The sequence below is a fragment of the Sciurus carolinensis genome, chromosome 14, assembly GCF_902686445.1.
Source record: "Sciurus carolinensis chromosome 14, mSciCar1.2, whole genome shotgun sequence".
Lineage (NCBI taxonomy): Eukaryota > Metazoa > Chordata > Mammalia > Rodentia > Sciuridae > Sciurus > Sciurus carolinensis.
Window position 1 is genome coordinate 64,121,733 of NC_062226.1, and position 23,605 is coordinate 64,145,337.

Genomic DNA, 23,605 nt, shown 5'->3' on the forward strand with positions numbered 1-23,605 from the left:
AGTACTACTGATACCACTGATTGCCTTCTATATCCAGAATATACAAAGTTTCTGGGGTTTTTTTAGGCAGTACTGAGGACTGAATATTTTTTTGTACTGGGGGCTGAATCCAAGGGTGCTTTGCCAGAATTATATCCCTAGTTCATTTGATTTTGGGACAGAGTCTTGCTAAGTTGCAAGCACTAAACTGCTGAGGCTGCCCTTGAACTTGTGATTCTCCTGCCTCAGCCTCCTAAGTAGCTAGGATTACAGGCATGTACACTGTACCCCTCCATTAGTACTGAGAATTGAACTCAGGGGTACTTCCACTGAGCTACAGCCCCAGTCTTTAAATTTTTTTTTTTTTTTTAAGTTTTGCAATAGGTTCTTGCTAAGCTGCTTGGGTGGCTTCTGCTTCAGTTTCCCAAACAAATGGGCTTACAAGCATGTGCTACTACACCTGGCTTTCTTTTCTCTAATATGAAACTTCAACATGATAAAAAATATGGAGAAAAGTACAATGAACCTACAAATTCTTATCACCCAAACTTATAATTACCAAGATTTTGCCATGTTTGCTCCATTTATTATTTCTTTTTAAAATTTTCTGAGGTATTTTAAAGCAAGAAATCATGCCATTTAAACTCTATATTAAATATTCATTCCTTAACTATATGGACAAAACCACAATGTTAATGAAACCAACAATTATTTGGAGTTATCAATTCATATTTAAATATCCCTAATTATTTCAACAGTGTCTTTTTATAGCTGGTTTGAATGAAGATCCAAATAACCTTATTGGTTTGTTTCTGTGGTATAGTGATTATCACATTTGACTCACAAATTAGCTTACCCATTGTATTTGGTTATGACTCTGAAGTCTTGGATAATCTAGAAATTTCTCCTTTCCCTCATGTTCTAAACTCATAGCTGTCCTACAGAATATTCTGCATTGTTTCCTTGTGGTAGAACTTGGCCTTCCTAATTCCTGACAATGGAATGACTCTAGACACTTAAGTTCAACGTTTTTGGCAGTAATTCTTCACATGAACTTCATGTTACATTGCCTCAGGAAACATACCACATCTGATTTTCAGTGATGCTATCAGGCATGGGTATGACAACCTGATTCCTTCATTGTAAAGTTTCATCCAGTATGAATTCAGCAGTGGCTGAATCAGTTATTTCCTCAGTCTGTAAAATGATGATCCTTTATTCTCACACTCCTTCTACATCTTTTAGCTAGAATTCTTGTGTAAAACAGAACTATCCCTTATCAACTAAGAATTACCTGGTTACTACTATGAAATAAGTTTGTGGAGGGAAATGGGAGCTATGTTTCAAGGAAGAAAACAAATTATAAAAGTTCATCTATAAAAAGGAGACCAAGTTTGTTAAGGAGTCTAGAACAACTATCATATGAAATAGTTGCAGACATGGGAATATTGGCATGTAGACAAAAAAGTATGAGTGAAGGTAAAGTCAAGGAATGGTAACTGTCTGCAAATATTTTAGAGTATATCATGTGGAGAGAAAGTAACTTTTATTATTTCTGTTCCAAAGAATAGAGAAATGGGATAGGCTGTTACAAATCAGATTTTAGATCCTTATAAATAATAACTTATTTATATAATAATTATAATAATAATAATTACAAGAGGCTCTTTTATGAAGTAGCTGAATTCTCCATTATTTTATGGAGTATTGAGGTTTAATGGAAGTGTCCAAAAAAGAAGTAAAATAACAGAATGGATCAAAAACTATTAACCCATGTAAATGTATGATTACACAATGGTATGCCTCTACTTCATGTACAGAGAAACAAGATGTATCCATTGTTTACAATAAAATAAATTAAAAAAAAAAAAAAGAAGTAAAAGACACATAGGGCAGACAGGAATGAAAAATCTTCATAAAATTTTCCTTTACAACAGGTTCCCAGCTGACATGAAGTTTGGAAACTGCTGCTACCAAAGAAAGAGCCTGGAATAGGAGGCTATGGAATCTGGATCCTGATGGCAACAATACACATCTGTTACTTCACACAGAAACTATAGGATTATACTTTCTTTCTCTCTCTCTCTCTCTCTCTTTCTCTCTCTTTTGGCAGGGGTGGGGATACTGGGGGTTGAACACAGGAGCGTTTTACTACTGAGCTACATCCCCAGTACATTTTTATTTTGAGACAGGATTTTGCTAAGTTGCTAAGGGTTGCCTCAAACTTGCAATCCTTCTGACTTAGCCTCCCCAGCTGCTGGGATTACAGGCAAGTACCACTATACCTGGCTAGGCTTATACTTTCTCTTTCTTCATAACTAACCATGGTGACCTTGATATTCTATATTCATTCTGCTTCTTTCCATCTCATTGTTTTCATAGGCCAAGTTCAGGCTACCATTCACCTAGATCATTACAATGGCCTTCTAGCTGCTCTCCCTTTATGCAGTTTTGTCCAGTTCATTTCCTCCTTACAGTTAAACAAAAACTATAAAACTTAGAGCTAATAATACCCTCTTTAAAACACTTTAAACCTGAAGATAAAGTCTAAAGTTATCAATATTATCTATAAGACTCACAGTCTCTCTCACTTTCCACGTTCCAGAAACTTATATTCCAGAAACTTATATTATGTTCTCTTGTCTATTAAGTCTATTAAGCCTTTCCATGACTGTTCCCTCTGCCTGAAATTCTTCCTCTTTGCTTAGACAATCTCTACTCATTCTCCAGATTTCAATTTATATTTTTTTCCCTTCTTTCCTTCCTCCCTCCCCAACCCCTCCCTCCCTCCCTGTGCTAGGGATTGAACCCAGGACCTTCTGCACGCATGGCAAGCACTCTACCACTGAGTTATACTTCCAGCTGAGGTTTCAATTTAAATGGAACAGAAATCCTGGTTGTTTTAGACTATACCAGGTTTTTGGTTTATGCTCTCACAGTAACCTATATTTTACTTTTTGAGATATATATATATATGTGTGTATATATATATATAATATATATATATCTCACAAAAACAATTAATTATGCATGTAATCATCTGTTTAATCGAGCAGAAATCATGTCTGTTTAGTTTGCTACTGCAACCTAGCATATTCACACAAGATACATTCTAAATATGTAGTATGTATTTGTTGAATAAATAAATAGTTTCTAAGATCAACTTAAAATACTAAAAAGACTGAGATGTAAGCTCCAAGAGTTTTGATAATGGATGGTACCGGTTGTGGCATTTTCAAGGTGATTCCATTCTCTGTACTCACTGATGTCAGAGTGACAGATACTACCAGGAAAGGGTGAGGAATGTAGCGTGACATGGATACCTCCTGAAGAACTTGAATACCAGCCATAGTATTTGAACTGTAAAAAACAAAAGAAACTCTGGTAGCTCAACAATGCTAAACAATGTTTTTCTCTTTTCTGCTACTATATAGTAGTAGATTCCATGTTTAGAAAGATCCAAAAGTTCCTATTGTCCTCTCCTCCCTAAATGTCCTTCAGTTATGATTAGCAAAGTTGAGGGACCTTCAAGAATACATATGGCGATGAGAGGGGGAAAAAAAGAAAAAGAAAAAGAAAAAAGAAACAAGACTGTGGAGAAAAGGAAATAATAAAACAAAATCCAAGGAAGAATCTGCAAAACAGAACTAATTCAGGGATTAAAAACTGGCTGAGAAAGGATGAAGGTTTAATTACTGAGGCCAATAATATATCTTAATTTTTTATGTGTGCATTACCAGTCACTGAGCTACTTCAGCAAATACATACTTTACAGCTATTTAAACAAGCACACCTATGAGAACAAAATAAAACTCAAGAGATGTTGTCTAAATGCTGCAAGAGGGACCAGATGCCAAAAATAATATGAGGCCACATGTAGTAGCAGCAGGACTTTTGCTTTATCTTGTTCAGACTATAATCATTTAGCACAGTGGAAATGAAACTGAGTATGCTAAGGATGTGCTTCCTGAGGCTGTAAAGCTATAGAATGCTTCAAATTTCCCCAAGTGTCTGGACCTTATTTTCAAAGCTGTGAGAAATTTAATAATTCAGGGTTTACCTCAGCTGAAACTAGATTTTTAAAAATGAATCCAGGAAGATTAGCTGAGGATAGTGCAGGCTATGCTATTCTTTTTCCTTTTTTTCACTACTACTACATAAATATCACTAATTAAAACTCCTTGCATTTTTATTTCTAAAAACGGAAACTAAATACAAAGGTAGAAAAAATTGTTTTGAGGGAAAAAAAATGACAGAGGAAACACAAGAAGTAGGAGAAGAAAGTGACTTGTCATATGCTATTAACTTACCCATCAGATTTCTTTCAATACTGTAAAGGCATATTGAACAGTCTGCTCTAAATACTATTACCATGTCCCGGAAGACACTAAGTAGTAATGTTTCTGCTTGTGTCTGGTGACATGAGCAAAGGCATTGTCCAGATTTGATGTTCGCAAGTATACTCTGAGCTGCAGAATAAAGAAAATTATAAAAATGAGATGGCTAAATACTTTAGACAAACTGCTTTTTATTTACTGACTCTTTTTTCAAGTAATAGTTAAAAGACCTATAGAAGTTTTAATAATGAAAGAGTTATATTTATATTTTGGCAGGTTAGACTAATTTTATAGATAAAAGATAAAATGATCAAAACTGTGAATGCAATATCATGAGACATTCCTATTAGACTGCATGTTTACATCTGATATGATGAGCCCAGCAGTTTCTTAAAACAAGCATATAATCAATAAATTAATAAAGCTATCTTTATTTATTTATTTATTGTACTGGGGATTGAACCCAGGGGCACTTTACTGCTGAATTACATCTCCAGCTCTTTTTCTTTTTTATTTTGAGAGAAGGTCTTGCTAGGTTGCTGAGGCTGGCCTCAAATCTGTGATCCTTCTACCTCACACTCTTGAGTCACTAGGATTACGGGTGTGTGTCTGGCTTACAAATCTGTCTTTAAGAAGTCATTCTTAAAAAAAAGCCATTCTTATGAATTTAAAATTTTAACTATTTGCTATAAAATTTTATAGATTATGAGCTAAAAATCCTTAGAAAAGTTTATCTTAGAAATCCCATTGTCACTTAAAATTTTTTTAAAACATTAGTTATTGATTAAAAAATTTTATTCAGTTTTCATTGGTTATTTTCTATATAAAATTAAATAGTGCTTACTAGGTCTAAATATAAAAATCTATTATTTCTGAGAAAAAAATAAAACCTACCTCTTCTTGATGGTCACTTATATTATAACATGCAAGAACCATAAAAATCATTCCACCAGGCTAAGCCACCAGTCACAAATATAAAATCTATTATTTCTGAGAAAAAAATAAAACCTACCTCTTCTTGATGGTCACTTATATTATAACATGCAAGAACCATAAAATCATTCCACCAGGCTAAGCCACCAGTCACAATCATATTTTGCTCCTTGAAAAAAAAAAATTTTTTTAAACATTTTCACCTTAATTAAGTTACCAGAAATTACAAAAAAGTAACATATTCTTAGGCAAAGAAAGCTCAAATTATTTCTGCTTTACTCTCTCTCCCTTGAATGATTACTCCAGGGACTTTATTACAATGGTTCATATTCTGTCTTTAAAAATAAATGTTTCTGTAAGGAAGCAAATATACTGATGTATCATATAGCACAATTATTCCACATCCAAGCGACACTGGTTTAAATTCTGTTTTTATCATTCATCAGATGAATGAATCCTAAGTTCTCTTTTATCAAATGGTGAGCAACAGTAAGGCCCTGTGTTGTTATAAAACGAATGAGATATACAGAAAATACCCTAAAGTGACTGATACACAAAAAGTACCTATTAAATACCATTTTCTTCTCTTTTCTTCCAATTTGATTCTTGCAAAATCAACTTCATGTACGTGTGTGGTGTGTGTGTGTGTGGTGTGTGTGTATTTTTTTTCTCCAAATAGATCACACAGAGAAGCAGAGAATGATCTCAAATTTTGTGGAAATTTACATTTGATGGACTTGAGATTAAATCTCAAGCTAAATAATTATTGTTACTGATCTTAACAAGAAATAAGAATAAACCATTTCAACACAAGACCCATTATCAAATTATCAAGTACTTTATTAAAATCAACTCACAGATATTATCCAATATCAGTTTCTTATACATGACTCAGTTTTTATAAGGAAATAGTTTACTGTATAGCATAGATAGTTTATATTAAGTTCTATATTTAGGGAAATTGGTTTTTAATTTCAAAAAGACTAACCTGAGTAATGTTTCCAAAAAGTTTCCATTTTTTGGTGAGTAATGAGTAATGTGCAAAACCAAACTTGCCAACCACAGCAATATTCTGTCCAAGTTTATCAATAGCTGAAAACTGTTTAAAAAAAAATTAAGAACTCTTTGCAAACCTATATACTTTAAAAGGCATATAGTGATTAATATTGGGTAAGGTAAACAGACTTAATAAGTGCTAAGTGAATTAAATATAAAATGCTAAATTAAAAAATTCAAATATTTCTAGTTATAGATGACAAAAGTAGATGTTAATGCACTAGTAATGTGTAATGTGTAGAAGATCATGTATTACATTTTCACTCTTATCAGTGTTCCCACTGAAAAGCTCAATTCCCAGAAAGCCTCTTGCAACAAATGCTATTCAACAAAGTTAACATTAACAAAATAACAACTCACCCGTATAGGCCAATTGCTTTCTAGATAGGTACTGGAAATCTATAGAAAATAACACATCGGTTTGGTAAGATTTATGAAATATACTTAAAATTTAAAGCATTAATTTATCACAATGAGATTCAGTTTCCCAAGAGTGGCTAGTAGTAGCAGAGCACTTGGAATTTACCATTTATATATGAGTCAATATTTCTCATCTCATGTCTTAACCAGTCCAAAATTCTAGACATCAGGCTCATCAGGTTTTCCTCTTTTTCCTTTTTCTCCCCCACAATGCTTTTTTTTTTTTTTTTTTTTTTTTTTTTGGTACTAAACTCAATAAATACAGACCGATGAGATACTTAGAAGCATCCATGAGGGTAGTCATGAACTATGCAGATGAGCAGTTTTGGTTTGCTAACATGAATCATTTCAAACAACCTTTTCAGATAAAATTACAGCTTCAGAAAGAGTTTTGATTTTAATGGAAATACTTCGATTACACTTCTGATTAAAAAAGCAATACTTATAAATTAAATAATACAAAAATGTAGAAAGTACAAAATGAAATTGTTCTCTAGGGACAACCACTAGTTAGTTTTTATTCTGTCTCTAAACAAACACCTGTAAAAAGGTAGAGTATGTTTAAGCTACTATTAGTCTATTGGAATGTTCAATTTATTCATCTACAAGAACTCTTAATACATATTACAGATATTAAGTTTTTATTTTCAACATCAGTGGTAAATGTATTTTCCCATGTCTGTCCTCCACCTTTGTACATGGTATCCTAGTATCATTATAACAAAACTCTTAAACTTCAAGAATCCTTTGTGGGCTATAAACGTGGATTAAGTAAATTCTAGCTCTACTGAGACTCTTGTCTCTATTAGCCCACTAATTACACGGTTTTCACAAGGAGTTGGTGGGAGTGGAGTGTGAATTAGCAGAACAACAGAACAAAGGAAGAGTTTTCAGCTCTGTAAGAAAAGCTTCAATTTATTCATATTTATTTTAATCTTACTCAGTAAAAAGTGTCACATATTTAAAAAATAATTCTAAATTAAAAAGCCATGTGAAGTGAATCAAATCTAAGAAAACTGTGTAATGTGGAAACAAAATAAAAATCAAGTAATAACAATATGCTGAAACTATTTAATCTTGATAAAATTTATTTGTAGAACTATGTTAGATTTCACTTATCTAGTAAATCAACTAAATTAAATAGCTGTTAGTACATTAGGAAGTTCTTAAACCCCAATATTGTTTGTGCAAGCCTACCTTATAGAATAAAAGATAACTGTGTCATTGATAAATGCTGGAAGAATGCTTAACTTGAATCTTAACAGATATGCTATGCTGTTCAGGCTAATTAATAAAATTCACTATGATGGGCAAAATTAGTTCAGAATAATGGTAAACTTGAGGTAATAACATGGTGGTAAAATAAAAGTTAAAAGCATTTTCTTTTCTTTTTTGCAGAGCCAGGGTTTGAATCCAGGCCCTTTCACATGCTAGGCAAGTGCTCTACCACTGAGCTATATCTCCAGCCCCAGTTAAGAGCAAATTTTATCTTTTTATTAGCTTGTAAGCAAAATTCCTTTTTTTTTTTTCTCCAATTAAGAAAAGAACTATGGTTACATGAAGGAGGATATAATGAATGTACTTGAGTACAATTGCTCCTGATATCCAAGACACTCAAAAAAAAAAAAAAAAAAAAAAAAAAATCCAAACTACCCAAACTTTGATGTTTCACTGTATGAAACATGACTGAGAGGGTAATGCAGGAGCTGGGATCTCACTGCAAAATGGTTTACAACATAAAGTTCCTAATTATGGGAATTCAATGTTAAATCTTAGCAAATGACTGTACTCCAATGAATATTTTATAGGCAAAAACAATTCTTCTTTTTTTTAATCTGAAAAAGTCTAAGAAGTACCAGGCGCAGTAGTGTACACCTGTAAGCACCTGGAGGTTGAGACAGGAGGATCATGAGTTCAAACTAGCCTCAGCAACTTAGTGAGGCCCTAAGCAACTCAGCAAGATCCTGTCTCTAAACAAAATATAAACAAGGGCTGGGGATGTGGCTCAGGGTTAGGTACCCCTGGGCTCAATTCCTGCTATCAAAAAAAAAAAAAAATCTAAGAAGTACCAAAAAATTGCAAATTGTTTATTTAAAACTCAAGATATAAGTTTAAAATGAAGATTTATTTTTTCATATAAGTTTTTTTTTTGTCTGAAGATTATATAAAATACAAACTAGAACAAAAACTTGTATTTTCCCTCGTAGTCACCTTTATTGATTTACATGTCATCTGAACTCTGAACTCTATGCCTAACACGAAGAACAGGAAATGGCAGAAGTAAGTAAAGAAGTAGCTAATGAATAATGAAGAAATACAGGTCAAGAACACACATTCAGAGTTCAAAAGTCATGCCACATCACTGAGAAACTGAGTGAGTGCTAAGTTACAGAAAGAATCTCTACCCTTCTTATCGTAGGATTTTCCAGTCTCTTTTTTTTGGTGGTGGTGGTGGTGGTGGTGGGAGTTTTTTTTAATTGGGCATTTAACCCAGGACTTCGCCATGCTAGGCAAGCAATCTACCTTAAGCCACATGCCCAGCCTCCAGAGTCAGTCAGTCAGTCTGTCTGTCTGTCTGTCTCTCTCTTTTAAAGTCATTCTTCTAAAATCCTATCTCCTGCCTAGACTACTTTTGGAACTGGTAAGGTTATGAAACCCAGCCTATTAGCAGATTTGATCTATGCCAAATACCACTCCTAGTACACTTGATACATATTGTAGGATAGCAAATTATTTGTAAGTGAAACAGCCTTTCAGATCCACAGCTGACACTCCTAACATGGTGCCTGATACACCACTGTTACTTATCTCCCACATTTTGTCTAAGTTATTCTTTCCAAGTAGTTAGAGCTAGTTAATTAAAACCAACAACCTCAGAATACTGGATAATAAAGATTATTGCATCTTTCAGAAATCAATGTTTACATTATATGAAATACTGAGGATTAAAGTAAGTGGCATCTGAGAAGTAACATAGCTTAAAACTAGAAGGTTTTCATTTTTTAAAAAATGTTCATATTGTGCTCCATTACTTTCTAAAATTTTAACTAAGAAAACTCAGTTAAAAAAATAAAAATAAATAAAACCATGCTTCACTGTCAGCTACAAACCCTGCTTCTGACAAGGATGTATTTTTTTGTTTTAGCTTTAAAGGAAAACACAATGAACATAGAATCTTCTAATAAGGAAGTTAAGGAGTACAAGATAAGGCTTAAATAAGCAAAAAATCCAGTATTCTAAGTAACGAACAGAAAGAGCAGTAGAATTAGTTGGGGCTCATTAGATGAACGCTAGCTATACAAGAAACATACAAAGTATAAGTTACACAAACAAATAACTTTGATGGAGGATGTGATCTTATCCTGGAAAAGATATGTTGAAAGGGCAATTAAACCAGGCACCCACGTTTCCTCAGAGTCATCATTACTGGCTTTAAAGCCTAGAAGGTAAAGATTTAGCATTATAAAGACATTGTAAAGCATCCTACTGAAAGATCACCATAACTCTGCATTGAATCACTGGCTGGAATGCTAGCAAAGTATAAGGCAACTCCAAATAAAAACATAGCCATATAGGTAAATTCTAAGTTTTAGCCCAAGATTAATAGTACATGATTCAACATTTAGTACCTAAATTTGATATACATTAGACTTCTTACTTTAATGTAGGTCACAGTAAAGACAGGTCTGCCATTATTCTGTTGTGTGATCTTGGGTAAGTCACATAACTTCCCTGAGCTTTGGTTTCCTCACGTATAAAATCCAGTTGGATTATATGATCTCTAAGGTCCTTCCAGCTCTAAAAATTCTATGAATCTATCATAATTTAATTGTTTTGGGAATACAACTGTAGCCATGTTTTCAAGGAAACTGAAAAACCAAGTTAAACTCAGGTTTAAAAAGTTCATCTTTCTAAATATTTTGAGTTGTCTAACAGAAAGAATCATGCTACTACCTAAAGTCCTAAAAAATCAGTGCCATATGCTTTTCTTATTGGATACTTCATAGATGGCTAAGAATCACTGAATTTTTGAGCTGGAAGGAAATTCAGTTTTGTTATTGCCTCATGGATTTTGAGTTCCAGACCTACCTTCTTTGATCCTCTGCTCTACTTGGCTCTCTGGTAACACAGACCTGGCTAGGCAGAACTGGCATTGATGCTAGGTCAGTGTAGAATGAATAGTTCAAAGTATGGGGAAATGAAAATAGCAGAGAAATGGCTATAGGAGAGAAGGGAGCAGTGGAAAATTTTAGTCAAGGAAGTAGCTGATGCAGTTCTATTTAAAAATTGTTACTAATTATAAAATGGTATGTACATTGTTTGATTCTATGTTTATTAATGTAAATTAAATACATTTTCAATGTAGGAGATAATCCTCCTTTGACCTTTCACATAATGACCATTTTTCTGTCTTTTATTATCTCCAAAGTCAACTGAAAATAACATGAAAGCTGAAGTAAGCTAGTAAGGTACAAGTACAGAGAGCAGAAGGCAAAGAATTGTGGAAACAGAAAGTGACTAAAGTAAATTCATCCAACAGTAGGCTCCGATACATTGTGGTATCAAAGGAGGAAAGAAAACATTCAGGACTTTGAACTTATACATGCAAGTTTCTTTTAAGAAACTTTAATTTATTGAATTTCCCAGTTTAATTTTAACTATCATCAAAAATCAGAATTAATCTTCATGTTAAATGTCAATTTATCAGAATTACTAAAAGAAACTGCTAAAAAAAGTGATATCAGAATGAGTGAATAATTTGGAAGATTAAATATTAGTAAAATTATTAACAAAGTTTTAGAATGATCGTAATTTTTCTAAATTTGGGTACACTGTCAGATGATTAACCTTAATATGAACCCATCAGGATTATAAGGTCAGCTGTAGAGGGTACCAGTCAACACTGCCACTTTCACAGTGACTATACTTTTACCTATGTAAATACATAGAGCTATGTTATGTAAAAAAGATCCTGAAAATAAAAGTTATCTTCAATGAGAGGGCAAAACAAACTTCCAGTTCTTGAGAGTAATGGACTTAAAAGCAGGTGAGGATATACTCTGTATCAAATGGAAAGAAAGACGACAAGAGGACAAGAACATAGAAAAGCAGAAGAGTGATGTGATAGTCGAGAAGGTTAAATAGATAGTTTTCTGAAGTAACAAATTAAATACTTAAAAAATCTGTTCCAAGTGACATCTTACCAAGAACTGAATCACTAGTAATCAGTAAATAAACACTTACCTGTACAACATGCCAATGTCGATGTCCAAGTAAAGTGCTTAAACCCTGGGACTCTAAACCTCCATCTGCAAATGGGCTCCTTTCCTGACTGGGCTTCTGCTGAGAGTGTGAAGAACTTCTGGGATTCTGGGTCTGTGAGGCCTCTCCACAGTTCAAGTACAAGCGATCCTCTCCCTGAAGCAACACCTGTTCTTGGTTACTCTAGATAAGGAAAGAGGAAGATGAGGAGCAAAGGAGAAAACTGAATAAAAATAACCGAAACTTAGGTAGGGAAAATTAAGTAACACATCAATTTACTTCTATTACAGAAAATGTATTACCTTAATGTTAATTTTCTTCACAGAGGACAAAGACTACATAATGATCTCAGTACAGTTACATTTAGAGAGAATAGGCAGTGTTTTAATTATTATTTTCCAGTGTTAAAACCTGTTAAAATCTGTTTTATTATATAGTTGTAATAAGTTTACAACTGCTATAAAAGAAACTACCTAACATTACTATTTCCAAATGGCAATTCTAAGAGAGATTTTTAATCTGAAAAACTGAATATGACCACCCATTATTTAGTTTACAAATTAGTTTTACAGAAAGTATTCATCAATCATTTTAAGAAAGGGTGTCTGGTGGAAGACATTTCTTTTTGTATGCTTATCCATGTGCTTACATGGTAACAAGATGGAGTAGATTAGGAACAGGGATAACTGGATGCTTGAGGATCTTCTAAACCATGCGGGTAGAAAAAGAGAAGCCTACACCTATAGTTTTGGGTTCAGAAAAATCTGATCATAAAGTGAATGTTTAGTGTCAAGGACCGTGTATGGGTCTAAGGATAATCAGACATATAAGGCAGTTTCTACTATTTAAAACTTTGTTCTGGTTTTCAATTAAAGGACCAGTGTATTCCAAAGTGGTAAGATTCTTGGGACCCTATCCCTTCACTTTTCCATTTTAGTCTAAATGCTATATTGACATAAAACTCAAGGGCGCTATTATTGTTAAGGAGGACAAACACTCTGTTCTTATTTTTCTGGGGTTTCTTAATTTTAAACTGCAGTGATGGGAACTCAGATCTGGACTATTTTTTATAGTATTTCTCAATGTATTGTAAATTTAATTAACCCATTTTACCAAAAATCTTTAAAAAGCCCTTGATACTAAGGTAATAAGATAAGCACTCCTAACATGTAACCTATACTACTATTATATATTAGCAATATATCATATTAATATATATTATTTCAGATAGGCATGGGGAATTTATAATTTGGGACAATGTTTCCCAAAGCAGGTTCTTAGACTTACTTTTTTCCAAGTGTTCATTAAGAGTTGATGGTTGATTAGGCATGAGGAACACTGTCTTTTTTTATTTTTATTTTTTTAAGTACTGGGGATTGAATCCAGGGGTGCTTACACCCCCTTAACTTTTTGTTTTCTTTATTTTGAGAAAGAGTTTCACTAAACTGCCCAGATTGAGCTCAAACTTGTGACCTTCCTACCTCAGTCAGCCATGCACAACTGGACCTGATTCAACTGTGCTTTTTCAATATTCCAACTCCTAGATTTTCATGATGCACATGAGCATATTTGAAACTCTAGAACCTACAATAAATAGATTTCTACAGCTTTGTTTTAAAGTCTTTATTTCATACCTAGGTAAAACTGGAACTTTTTTTTTTTTAATCCCATGTAACTGCTAATATTTTTAGTAAGTAGTGTGGTGAAACATACTTTGGTAAATTCTATTCAGATTAAGACTAAATTATTCCAGTTATTCAACATATAAACACTGCTTTCCCACTTGTGACCCTATTAAAAAAAAGAATAATACACCAACCATGCCCCAAAACCCAACAAACAAATAAAAAACCAAAACTATAAAGTATGTTCAGAATGATTTTGGTATAAATTTATTGTAAAATGTAAAAATCACAAGAATATGCACAAAAAAAGGTAATATGCCAATTTTAGGAATATACTTGCTGTCTATAGTCATGAAGAAAGTTCTGGAATTCCAATTGGAAAGAAACTAAAGAAATTGGAGTTTTAAATACACTTACCATACAAGGGTTTACAGTGAGGACACTCTTGATAAACTGAAATAGCAGAATGCTGGGCTGTTTAACTATATTTCTGAGGTCAGATTCAATTTCAATGTGTTGAGAACCAAATCCACTGATTACCCATAGGTGATAGCCTTCTGCACCCCAGCTCTTGGAGAGAGGATGGGGGAGAAAAAAAGTCAAAGCATTAAAAGGGACTTGTTACCCTTCAGTCAATATCTCCAATAACCAGTGAGCATTATTAATGACTTCTGAAGGTTGGAGAACCTATGACAGACAACTCAAACAAGAATGATACCTTCTAGTACATCTTAGCTATCTTCAGAGAAATCACTACCACTGTCCTATAGTTAGAACAGTCAAACAACTAAATGCCATTCTTAGCTTCAATTTCAGGATCACAATCCTAAGGAATACCTATTGCTTTCTCTAACTTCTCCATTAATTGAATTTAGCTACCTCTTAAATACAAAAGACTAGTGTTTTACATAGAGCAAAGAACAGTGGATTGGAAGCTGTGAGACTAGTTTTCATTTTAGATGGGTTTTGTTATATTATCTTGGCCACGCTATCTGGTTTATTAAAATGTTTCTTACTCTGTAAAATAAGAAGCTTAATAAAATTTTCCAGGTACATTGTTTTGTTTTTATTTTTTTTAATTTTAGTTGTTGGTGGACACGATACCTTTAATTTATTTTTATGTGGTGCTGAGGACTGAACCCAGGGCCTCACACATGCTAGGCGAGCATGCTGCCTCTGTGCCACAATCCCAGCCCCCACATTGTTTTAATACTTAATACATTTCATGACAGATTTTTTTTTGGGGTGGGCACTGAATTTGGGGGCACTCAACCACTGAGTCACATCCTCAGTCCTATTTTGTATTTTATTTTGAGACAGGGTCTGAGTTGCTTGCTTTTGCTGAGGCTCATGGGAACTCATGATCCTCCTGCCTCAGCTTCCCGAGCCACTGTAATTACAGGTGTGCATCACTATGCTTGGCTCAAGATAAAATTTTTAAAGATTAGTTATTCTCAATCTGTAAGCCAAGAAGATGATAATAGTGGAGGTGGGAGGGGGACCCATGAATTGTTGCAAAATTTCAAGAGTTTAATAGGAGTTTTATGTTTTCCCATGATAAACCTGTAAAAGTTTGTGGCTAAAATATTAACTTAGCAAGGCTGACAGCACTGTTATATTCCATTCAGAAGCATGGACTAGCAGTTATAAAAATCCTCTCTGGTGGAAAACTTATTTTTAAATATGGAGGTAGGCTGTAATCCCAGCAACTCAGAAGTCTGAGGCAGGAGGATTCCAAGTTCAAAGCCAGCCTCAGCAACTTAGCAAGACCCAGTCTCCAAATAAAAATCAAATGGGCTGAGGATGTGGTTCAATGGTTAAGTGCCCCTGGGTTCAATCCTTGGTACTCTAAATAAATAACTAAATAAACAACTAAATAAAATATATAAATAAAAATAAAAATAAAATATGGAGGCAGGGAGAAATAGCAAAATGGCTCCTTGGTGGTAAATGGTAACCACAGTAATTTTAACTCTTAGAGAAATCCAAGATCAGAAATGCCTTCCTCTGTATAATAAAAGAGAAGGGTAGGGCTGGATATAGATCAGGTGGCACAGCCCTTGCCTATCAAGCACAAGGCCCTGGGTTCAATCTCTAGCACCACAAAAAAAAAAAAAAAAAAAAAAAAAAAAAAGAAGAAGGGTAGTGATAGGCCTCATAGCCACTAATTCCATAAGGATGACACCAAGAGGGGCTACATAGAGCAAGAAAATGGTTTTATGTAAAGAGAGAGATTATATCTCATTGATTTCTATAGAAATTTGAAAATAGGTAATAAAAGAATTATTACAATAGTACTATGTTAAAAGAAAGGAAGCCATGAGAAGTGAGCACCTGTGAGTCACACAAAAATGGGAGGTATGCTTTGAAAACAGAAGAGCCTTGTATGAACAGTCATCTTCATAAAGGCACTTAATGGACACATCTAAACAAAACTGAAAATAATCAGGCAGCCTCCCAATTAAAAAAAAAAAAAAACTTTCATCAAAGTAAGAACTGTATAAGGAATAACTGCTAAGAGTAAAATAACTTTGTGATTTCTATCAGACCAATATGAGAGAAAAAAAGAAAAGATATCCACATTCTTTATACTATGCCAATTTAATAGAAAGTACTTACCATAGAGCTGATCTTAAGGGGGTCTTTTTTAGTACCATCAGACCTATAACTAAAACAGAATAGAAACTTAATTTAAAAGAGTCTTATGATTACCTATAATGCACATAGTATTTAGCTTTAGTTTTTTAGAACAATATTTTGCTCCATCAAAACAGAAATACAGCTGGGTGTGGTGGCACATGCCTGTAATCCCACGGCTTGGGAGGCTGAGGCAAGAGGATCAAGAATTCAAAGCCAGCCTCAGTAACTTAGCAAGGCCCTAAGTAACTCAGCAAGACTCTGTCTCTAAATAAAATATTTTAAAAAAGAGCTGAGGATGTGGCTCAGTGGTTAAGTGCCTTTGGGTTCAGTCCCCAATACAAAAAAACAAACAATCCAAAAAACCACAGAAATACATAACTGCATGAAATAAGAAGCTGTAGGCTAATACACCTAGGCCTATCACTCAGCCATTTTTCTAGGTTCAACTGACTTCTTGACAGCATCATGAAGTTTGGGAAGGTGTATTCACTTCCTCAGAACTGTAGTTCAGGGTAATATATAAAGACAGCAGACACAGTAACCCATTACTATTAACCCGCTGGGTTAAACTACATTAACTCAAAGAGATAAAGTAACTTTTAACTTCCTATTTATTTATTTATGTACAAGGCTTATCACTCATACTGTGTGAGCAGCTACCTGAAGGCAGGACCTTGTGTGATTCAGCCTTAAATCTGACATGAGGTCAAATACACAAAAGAGGCTCAGTAAATAAGTGAATTTTTTTTCCAGTATTGGGGACCAGTGAGTTTCACTGAAGGAACTGTCAGTTTTAAGAGGGTGATGTTTGGAAAATCAATACATTCTGAACAAACTAATTCTGAACCTCACAAATTATTTTGGGGTAAGTGTCAAAAAAGGCAAAAGGGTAATTACATGACCCAAGGTTTCTATATACATATACTGTCTGGGCAATAACGGAGCTATTTTATCTAAACTTGTCTTTATTGACTCACGCAAAATCTCCTCCAAGTGTACAAATCAGCTGGGCTCCAAACACACTCCATAAAGAAAGTCCTCCATATTCCCATGTCACTATTACAACACTATTGTCAGGAGACCATCTGATCAATTTAACAGCTCCTGTTTTGTTCCAAATGTCTGTTAAGAAATAGTGAGAAGAGTTAGAAAAAAACAAATGATTGCTTCAGAAATACTTAGTACTTTTTATAGTCTATATCTTCAAACATAAACAAGCAGAAGCATCACTGCTTCACATAATGAGATGAATCCTGCTCATGTAAGACTATTTAAAACAAGGATCACCAGTCTTGGTCTGATCTAATCAGGACAAATTCAGTGCACAGGTGACTATAAGAAGTGAAAGTTGTTTCCGGCCACTATTGGCTTGAGTAATCTTCAGTCTTTGGTTTGTGCTAATTAGCTTGTGTAGAACAGGGATAAGGTTGAAGTAAACACTTTATTTAGAGAAAAATATATGCTGGACTTTGAAAATGCTATAAGAATGATAAAAATGCAAGGAGCAGGTCAGGTGCAGTGTTGCACACCTGTAATCCCAGTCTTGGGAGGCTGAGACAAGAGGATCGTGAGTTCAAAGTCAGCCTCAGCAAAAGCGAGGCACTAAGCAACTCAGTGGCACCCTGTCTCTAAATATAATACAAAATATGGCTGGGGATGTGGCTCAGAGGTTGACTGCCCCTGAGTTCAGTCCCCACCAAAAAATGCAAGGAGCAAATTTATATTTCTGGCAGTACAGTAAATGATGCCCCAAACGACTCCACACTGAAACAACTAAGATGTTGAATAAATATTTATATACCTCAAAATGACCAAAAATATTGGGACAAAATGTTTTTTCCTTGAATTTATCTGCTAAGCCCTGAAAACCTTGATTACCACCTCTGATGACTCAACCACGCAAGGGATAGGAAAGAAACTCAGAGTTTGCCCAATCAGGGAGTCTAATCAAAGACACCTATGCAAAGTTAGACTACAAAGGACTCTATCCACTGTATAAAAGCAAATGAGAAAAAAACTGCCTCGAAGAAGAGAAGAAATAGCAAGAAATATTTCCATGCTTCACCTATGGTACTGAATAAAAACTAAAGCTCCTCTGATAATCTGCAGCCACAAGTCACCCTTCACCCTGATTTGTGCCATTAGTGTGGTTCAAAAAAATCTTCGAAACTACAAAGTGCAGTATTCCAGATTAATGTGGTACTCTCAAGTGACTGGCAGAAACACAAATCCTCTCTGGTAGAAGTCAAATGCAATCCAGGTCTCAAAGCATTCACATAAATAACTTTCAAGAAAAATAATCAGCTTTCAGTCAAAAATCCTAAAATACATAAACAAATGAATGAGAACCTTCGGAACCAAGTAGGAGAAACATACCAACAAAGTCTTCAGATATTAGAATTAATGGACACAGAACATTCATTAATAATCATGTGTTTTATAGCTAAAGAAACAGAAGATTGAAAGATGGAGCAGGAAGCCTAGAAAGGAAAAAACTAACTTTCTGAAATAAAAATAATTAAAAACACAATGGAGAGATCTAGTAGATATAAATGAAGACAGAATTGGTAAACCAAAGATTGATATGGAAATTTTTTCTAGACTGCAGTTCAGAGAAACAAAAGAAATTTAAAAATTCAAAAGCCAGGTTAAAAAAACATGAAAAAAATTGGGTACAGGGGTGCAAACCTGTAATCCCAGTGGTTCAGGAGAAGGCTGAGCAGGAGAACCAAGGTTCAAAGTCAGGCTCAGCAACTTAATGAGGCCCTAAGCAACTTAGTGAGATCTTGTCTCAAAATAAAAAATGAAAAGAACTGGGGATGCAGCTCAGTAGTAAAGTGCCTCTGAGCTCAATCTCCAGTACAAAACAAAAACAAAAAACAAACACACACATGCACACACACACAACACATAAAAATGCATAACACGTATTAGAGTTTCAGGAAAAGCAGCTGCAGGAGAGGCAATAATCAAGGATAATGATGGAGAATTTTTCTAGAACATATGAAAGATATGAATCCTCAGATCCAGCACATCTGAATCTCAAGCAGGATTAAACAAAATCCTTCACCATCCACATCACAATCAAATCACAGAACACAAAAGACAAAGAGAAACTCTTACAAAAAGAGAAAAAAAAGACTAATCTGAAAAGGGAATACAACTTGACTGAAGATTTCCCAATTAGCAGCACTGGAAACCCAATGACAATGGAACTTCTTCAGTGAATATAAAGGAAAATAACTGTCAATCTAAAATTGTATAACAAGCTAAATTATAATTAAATCACAGGGTGAAATAAGCCATTAAGACCAAAATAAACAAAACAGAGTTTACCATCCCAAAAACTTCACTTAAAGAAATTCCAAAGGATATATTTCAGGCAGAAAATGGTCTCAAAAAGAAGATACAAATTGTTAAAAGAAATGGTAGACAAAAATATTGGTATTTGTATGTGGTTAGAACTAAGTCAACAAGAAATGTTAAGTATTCTAATATTTAACTGAAATTTTAAGTAAGATATCTTTCTTCCTTGAAACTAGTAAGATTTTTTATTAATAAGTTTGATTAGATTTTCACAGGTACATTCAACCTCTTTCTGACCCCTAACAACAAAGCAATTTGTAGTCTTATGATAATCACTCTTAAGATGGGAACACATTTAAACCTGTGAGGAAAACATAACTCGGGTTTGGGAAAAGGCACCCAATTACTAATATGGATATAGGCATAGTACATTACAAAATTCAGAAGACATATAGTAATGAGATTATACTGCTGTTATATATAATTCTGGAAAGGTAACTGGACTTGACTTAAAAATAGATTCATTCATTGCATGTCTATTATGTGTTTCTCACTAAACTGAATCAGCTTGGTGTGAAGAAACAGGAACCACTCTACACTCAAACTTATATTCTAGGAGGGGGAAATTATTTATAAGCTATTAAGTTCAGTAAAGCATTATAGATGCTAAGAAAGACATGCAGAATACAATGAAACAGAGGAGGGAAGAGTATTCTAACTAGTTCATAAAAAGAGATTTAAACTATATCTGGAAATATGACTAGATTTCTTCCATGTAGAAATATGAGACATTTTAGACAGAGATCAATGTGAGAGTCAAAGATATCAAACAGCGTGGAGGTATTCAAGCATGGAGGTATGCAGGCAGTTTGGTCAAGCTAAGTAAAGCGTTAAGATTAGTTCCTAGCCTGTGTGCCAATGTACACCAAAAAGGGGCAAAAAACTTACAGAGGTGCCATAAGATAATTTTCAAAAGAAACACAGTGATATACAGCATGTGTTAGACACAATGTAAATATCTAGACACTTGTAAATATCTGCAAGTAGTTTATGACTGCAATTCACTTTGTTTATTATTTTTTAAAATTATTTTATTTTTACAAACCGCATTTTGATTCATTGTACACAAATGGGGTACATCTTTTTGTTTCTATGGTTATGCACATTGTAGATTCATACCATCATACACGTACATAGGGTAATGATGTCTGTCTCATTCCACCATTTTTCATACCCCCACTCCCTCCCATTTCCCTCTATGTAAAGTTCCTCAATTCTTCTCTCACCCCTCCTCCCTATCTTCTTTGTGAAGATAGGTTTTTAGGAGCTGCTATAATAAAAAGTAAGTATTCTGTGAAAATCAATGTGAAACCAGAAATGTGGATGATTGTGCCCAAAGTTTGAGAGACTGTGCAGTGCCCAACAGGCATAAACATTCCATTAGTAAAAAAACTACATTTGGGGGACGGAAAGATAATAGAATAAAACAGACAGTATTACCCTATGTATATTTATGATTACATGAATGATGTGAATCTACATTGGGTACAACCACAGAAATCAAAAGTTGTACCCCATTTGTGTACAATGAATCAAAATGTAGTCTGTAAAAATAAAAAAAAAATTAATAAAAAGGAAGAATGAGATTATTATTTTGTTTCCATTTACAGGAAATAAAAATTTAAAGGTGTGTGTGTGTGTTTTGGTGGTACTGGGGGTTGGAACCCAGGGCCTTGTGCACACCAGGCCAGTGTTCTACCAGTAAGCTACATCTTTAGCCCTGTTGGTCAGTTAACCCAATACCTATTGACATCTACCTTCTCCACTTTTACTATAATGGCTTAGAAAAAGTTATCATTTCCAAGTTTTCTCTGAAACCTGAGGTAGCCAGGTGACATTTTATGGTCATAAATTAGATGAAAGTGGAAGACAGGTGGAGTAGGTAGGAGGCAGGGATACATATGGGAAAGCTTTTGCTTTCTTCATTAAAAAGAAAAAAAAAATCAGATATACTTCGCTCCAATCTTTTTTGGCTGACTCAACTGCATAATGCTGGAACTTTGGAGCTACCCTATGACCACAAAAACAATCAAATGAAGATCAGTAGAAAACTGCCTTTGGATTTTCTGCTAGTTGACAAAATAAATTCTATTTGTTTAAGCCATAGTAAGTTGGGTTTTCTGTTAATTCAGTCAAAAGCATCTTCAATGATGCAAAGTTTAGGCTTAATCTTGTGAAAAGCAGAGAATAAAGGGTTCAAAAACAAATTTTTATTTTATTTATTGCTATGTATCCAGCAATTAGAGGTGTCTAACATGTAAAGTATCTGTTTGATAAGTAAATTGATTGGAAGACATAAAATAACAGAGGGAATGAAATCAGGTAAGAGACCGTGGCAAAATCCAGATAAGGAATACAGGGGTTAAAACTAAGGACAGAAAGAACTAAGTGAAAGAATAGAAAATATCTCAGGAGCCTCTCCTGTTACACAGAAATCTTTGGGTCACATAAAATCTTGTTACATGTTCTTACAATATTTACTTATAGCAGGTATCATTTGATTTAAAGCCAGTATTTGTTAGGCATAGAATTACCACTACAGTAGCCCTCCTTTATCTGAGGTTTTGCTGTTCACATTTTCAGTTACCCAAGGTCAACTATGGTCTGAATGTATTAATGGAAAAATTAAAGAAAGAAATAATTCATAAATTTAAAAGTGCATACTATTCTGAGTAGCATGATAAAATTTCACTGTCTTGCTCAGGGCATCAATTGTCACTTTGTCCATTATATCCACACTGTATACACTATTTACTCATTGTCACTTAGTAGAATCTGACTGTTGTGGTATCACAGTGTTTGTGTTTAATAATCCTTATTTAACTTAACAATGACCCCAAAGCAAAAAAGTAATAATGTTGGCAATTCAGATATACCAAAAAGAAGCTGAAAATTGTTTCCTTTAAGTGGATAGGTTAAAGTTCTCAAGGAAAGAAAAAACATATGCTGAGGTTGCTAAGATCTGGGACAGCAATTAATGGTCTACCTGTGGAATTGTAATGAAAAAATCTGTTGTTAGTTTTGCTGTTGCACATCAAAAAAAGTTATGGTTGGAATGTGTGATACATGCACTATAAAGATGGAAAATGCATTAAATTTGTGGAAATCTGTTTATGGGGCTATTCTCAGTTCAAAAATTGACAGCAACATGTTGCACCAGAAAGCACTGAAGCCTATGTGAAGACTTCAGAAAGTAATCCTCTTTCTGAAGTGATAATGATCCACTTACTACAAGTAAGGGATGATTATACAGCTTCGTGAATAGGTTTGGACTGAAAAATATAAATGTTACAGGAGATGCTGCATCTGCCAATGAAGAATTTGTGGCTGCATTTCTGGCAGAGTTGAGTAAATTGATCAAGGAGAAAGGATACCGTTCAAAGCAAATCTTCAGTTGAGAAGAAAATGGGCTTTTCCAGAGTAAGATGCTCCAAAGAACCAGTATTCATAAAAGTGGGAGGTGGTACCAAGGCAGAAAACACAGAAAGGCAGATTAACTCTGGAATTAAGTGGCAATATCTTAGGGCATATATTTTAAGTCAGGCATGATGTCTAGAGCACTAAACCTCACATTCAAAACCAAAAATTATACTTTGAAAGACGGGAAAAGAGAAAAGCCACTTTTGTATAACTTTTATTTCAGTATATAATTATTTATTTTATTATTATTTAAAAAATGTTTTAAATTTAATTTTATATATTTATGGAGTAGATAATTCAATACATTTATATAATGTGTAATCATCAAATCAGGATATCTTTCACTATGCCTAAGTTTTTACCACTGGAAGAGTAAAAACCATGTTGGGATGTATCCCTTGCAGATAGAGGGGGACCAAACTGAAAACATTTTAAAATATACTCACCAGGATATTGTTTTGCTGTTAGCTCTAATTTATGAGACAGCAGCATGGCTCCAGTGGTGTTATCTATTGTATAAACCTGCACAGAACCACTGTGAAAACAAAAAAAACTTAGCAAAGAAAG

General features: G+C 34.1%; 1 protein-coding gene across 1 annotated transcript in view; it reads right to left on the bottom strand.

Annotated features, from left to right (window-relative positions):
• Ric1 (RIC1 homolog, RAB6A GEF complex partner 1) overlaps nucleotides 1-23,605 on the bottom strand; it is a 107,617-nt gene that overhangs the window by 14,192 nt on the left and 69,820 nt on the right. Inside the window, 11 exon segments of the mRNA XM_053743299.1 lie at nucleotides 3,201-3,339; nucleotides 4,286-4,391; nucleotides 4,394-4,448; nucleotides 5,329-5,418; nucleotides 6,238-6,348; nucleotides 6,666-6,704; nucleotides 11,970-12,170; nucleotides 14,030-14,182; nucleotides 16,232-16,280; nucleotides 17,230-17,374; nucleotides 23,485-23,573. Coding sequence (XP_053599274.1) covers nucleotides 3,201-3,339; nucleotides 4,286-4,391; nucleotides 4,394-4,448; nucleotides 5,329-5,418; nucleotides 6,238-6,348; nucleotides 6,666-6,704; nucleotides 11,970-12,170; nucleotides 14,030-14,182; nucleotides 16,232-16,280; nucleotides 17,230-17,374; nucleotides 23,485-23,573 — 1,177 coding nt within the window.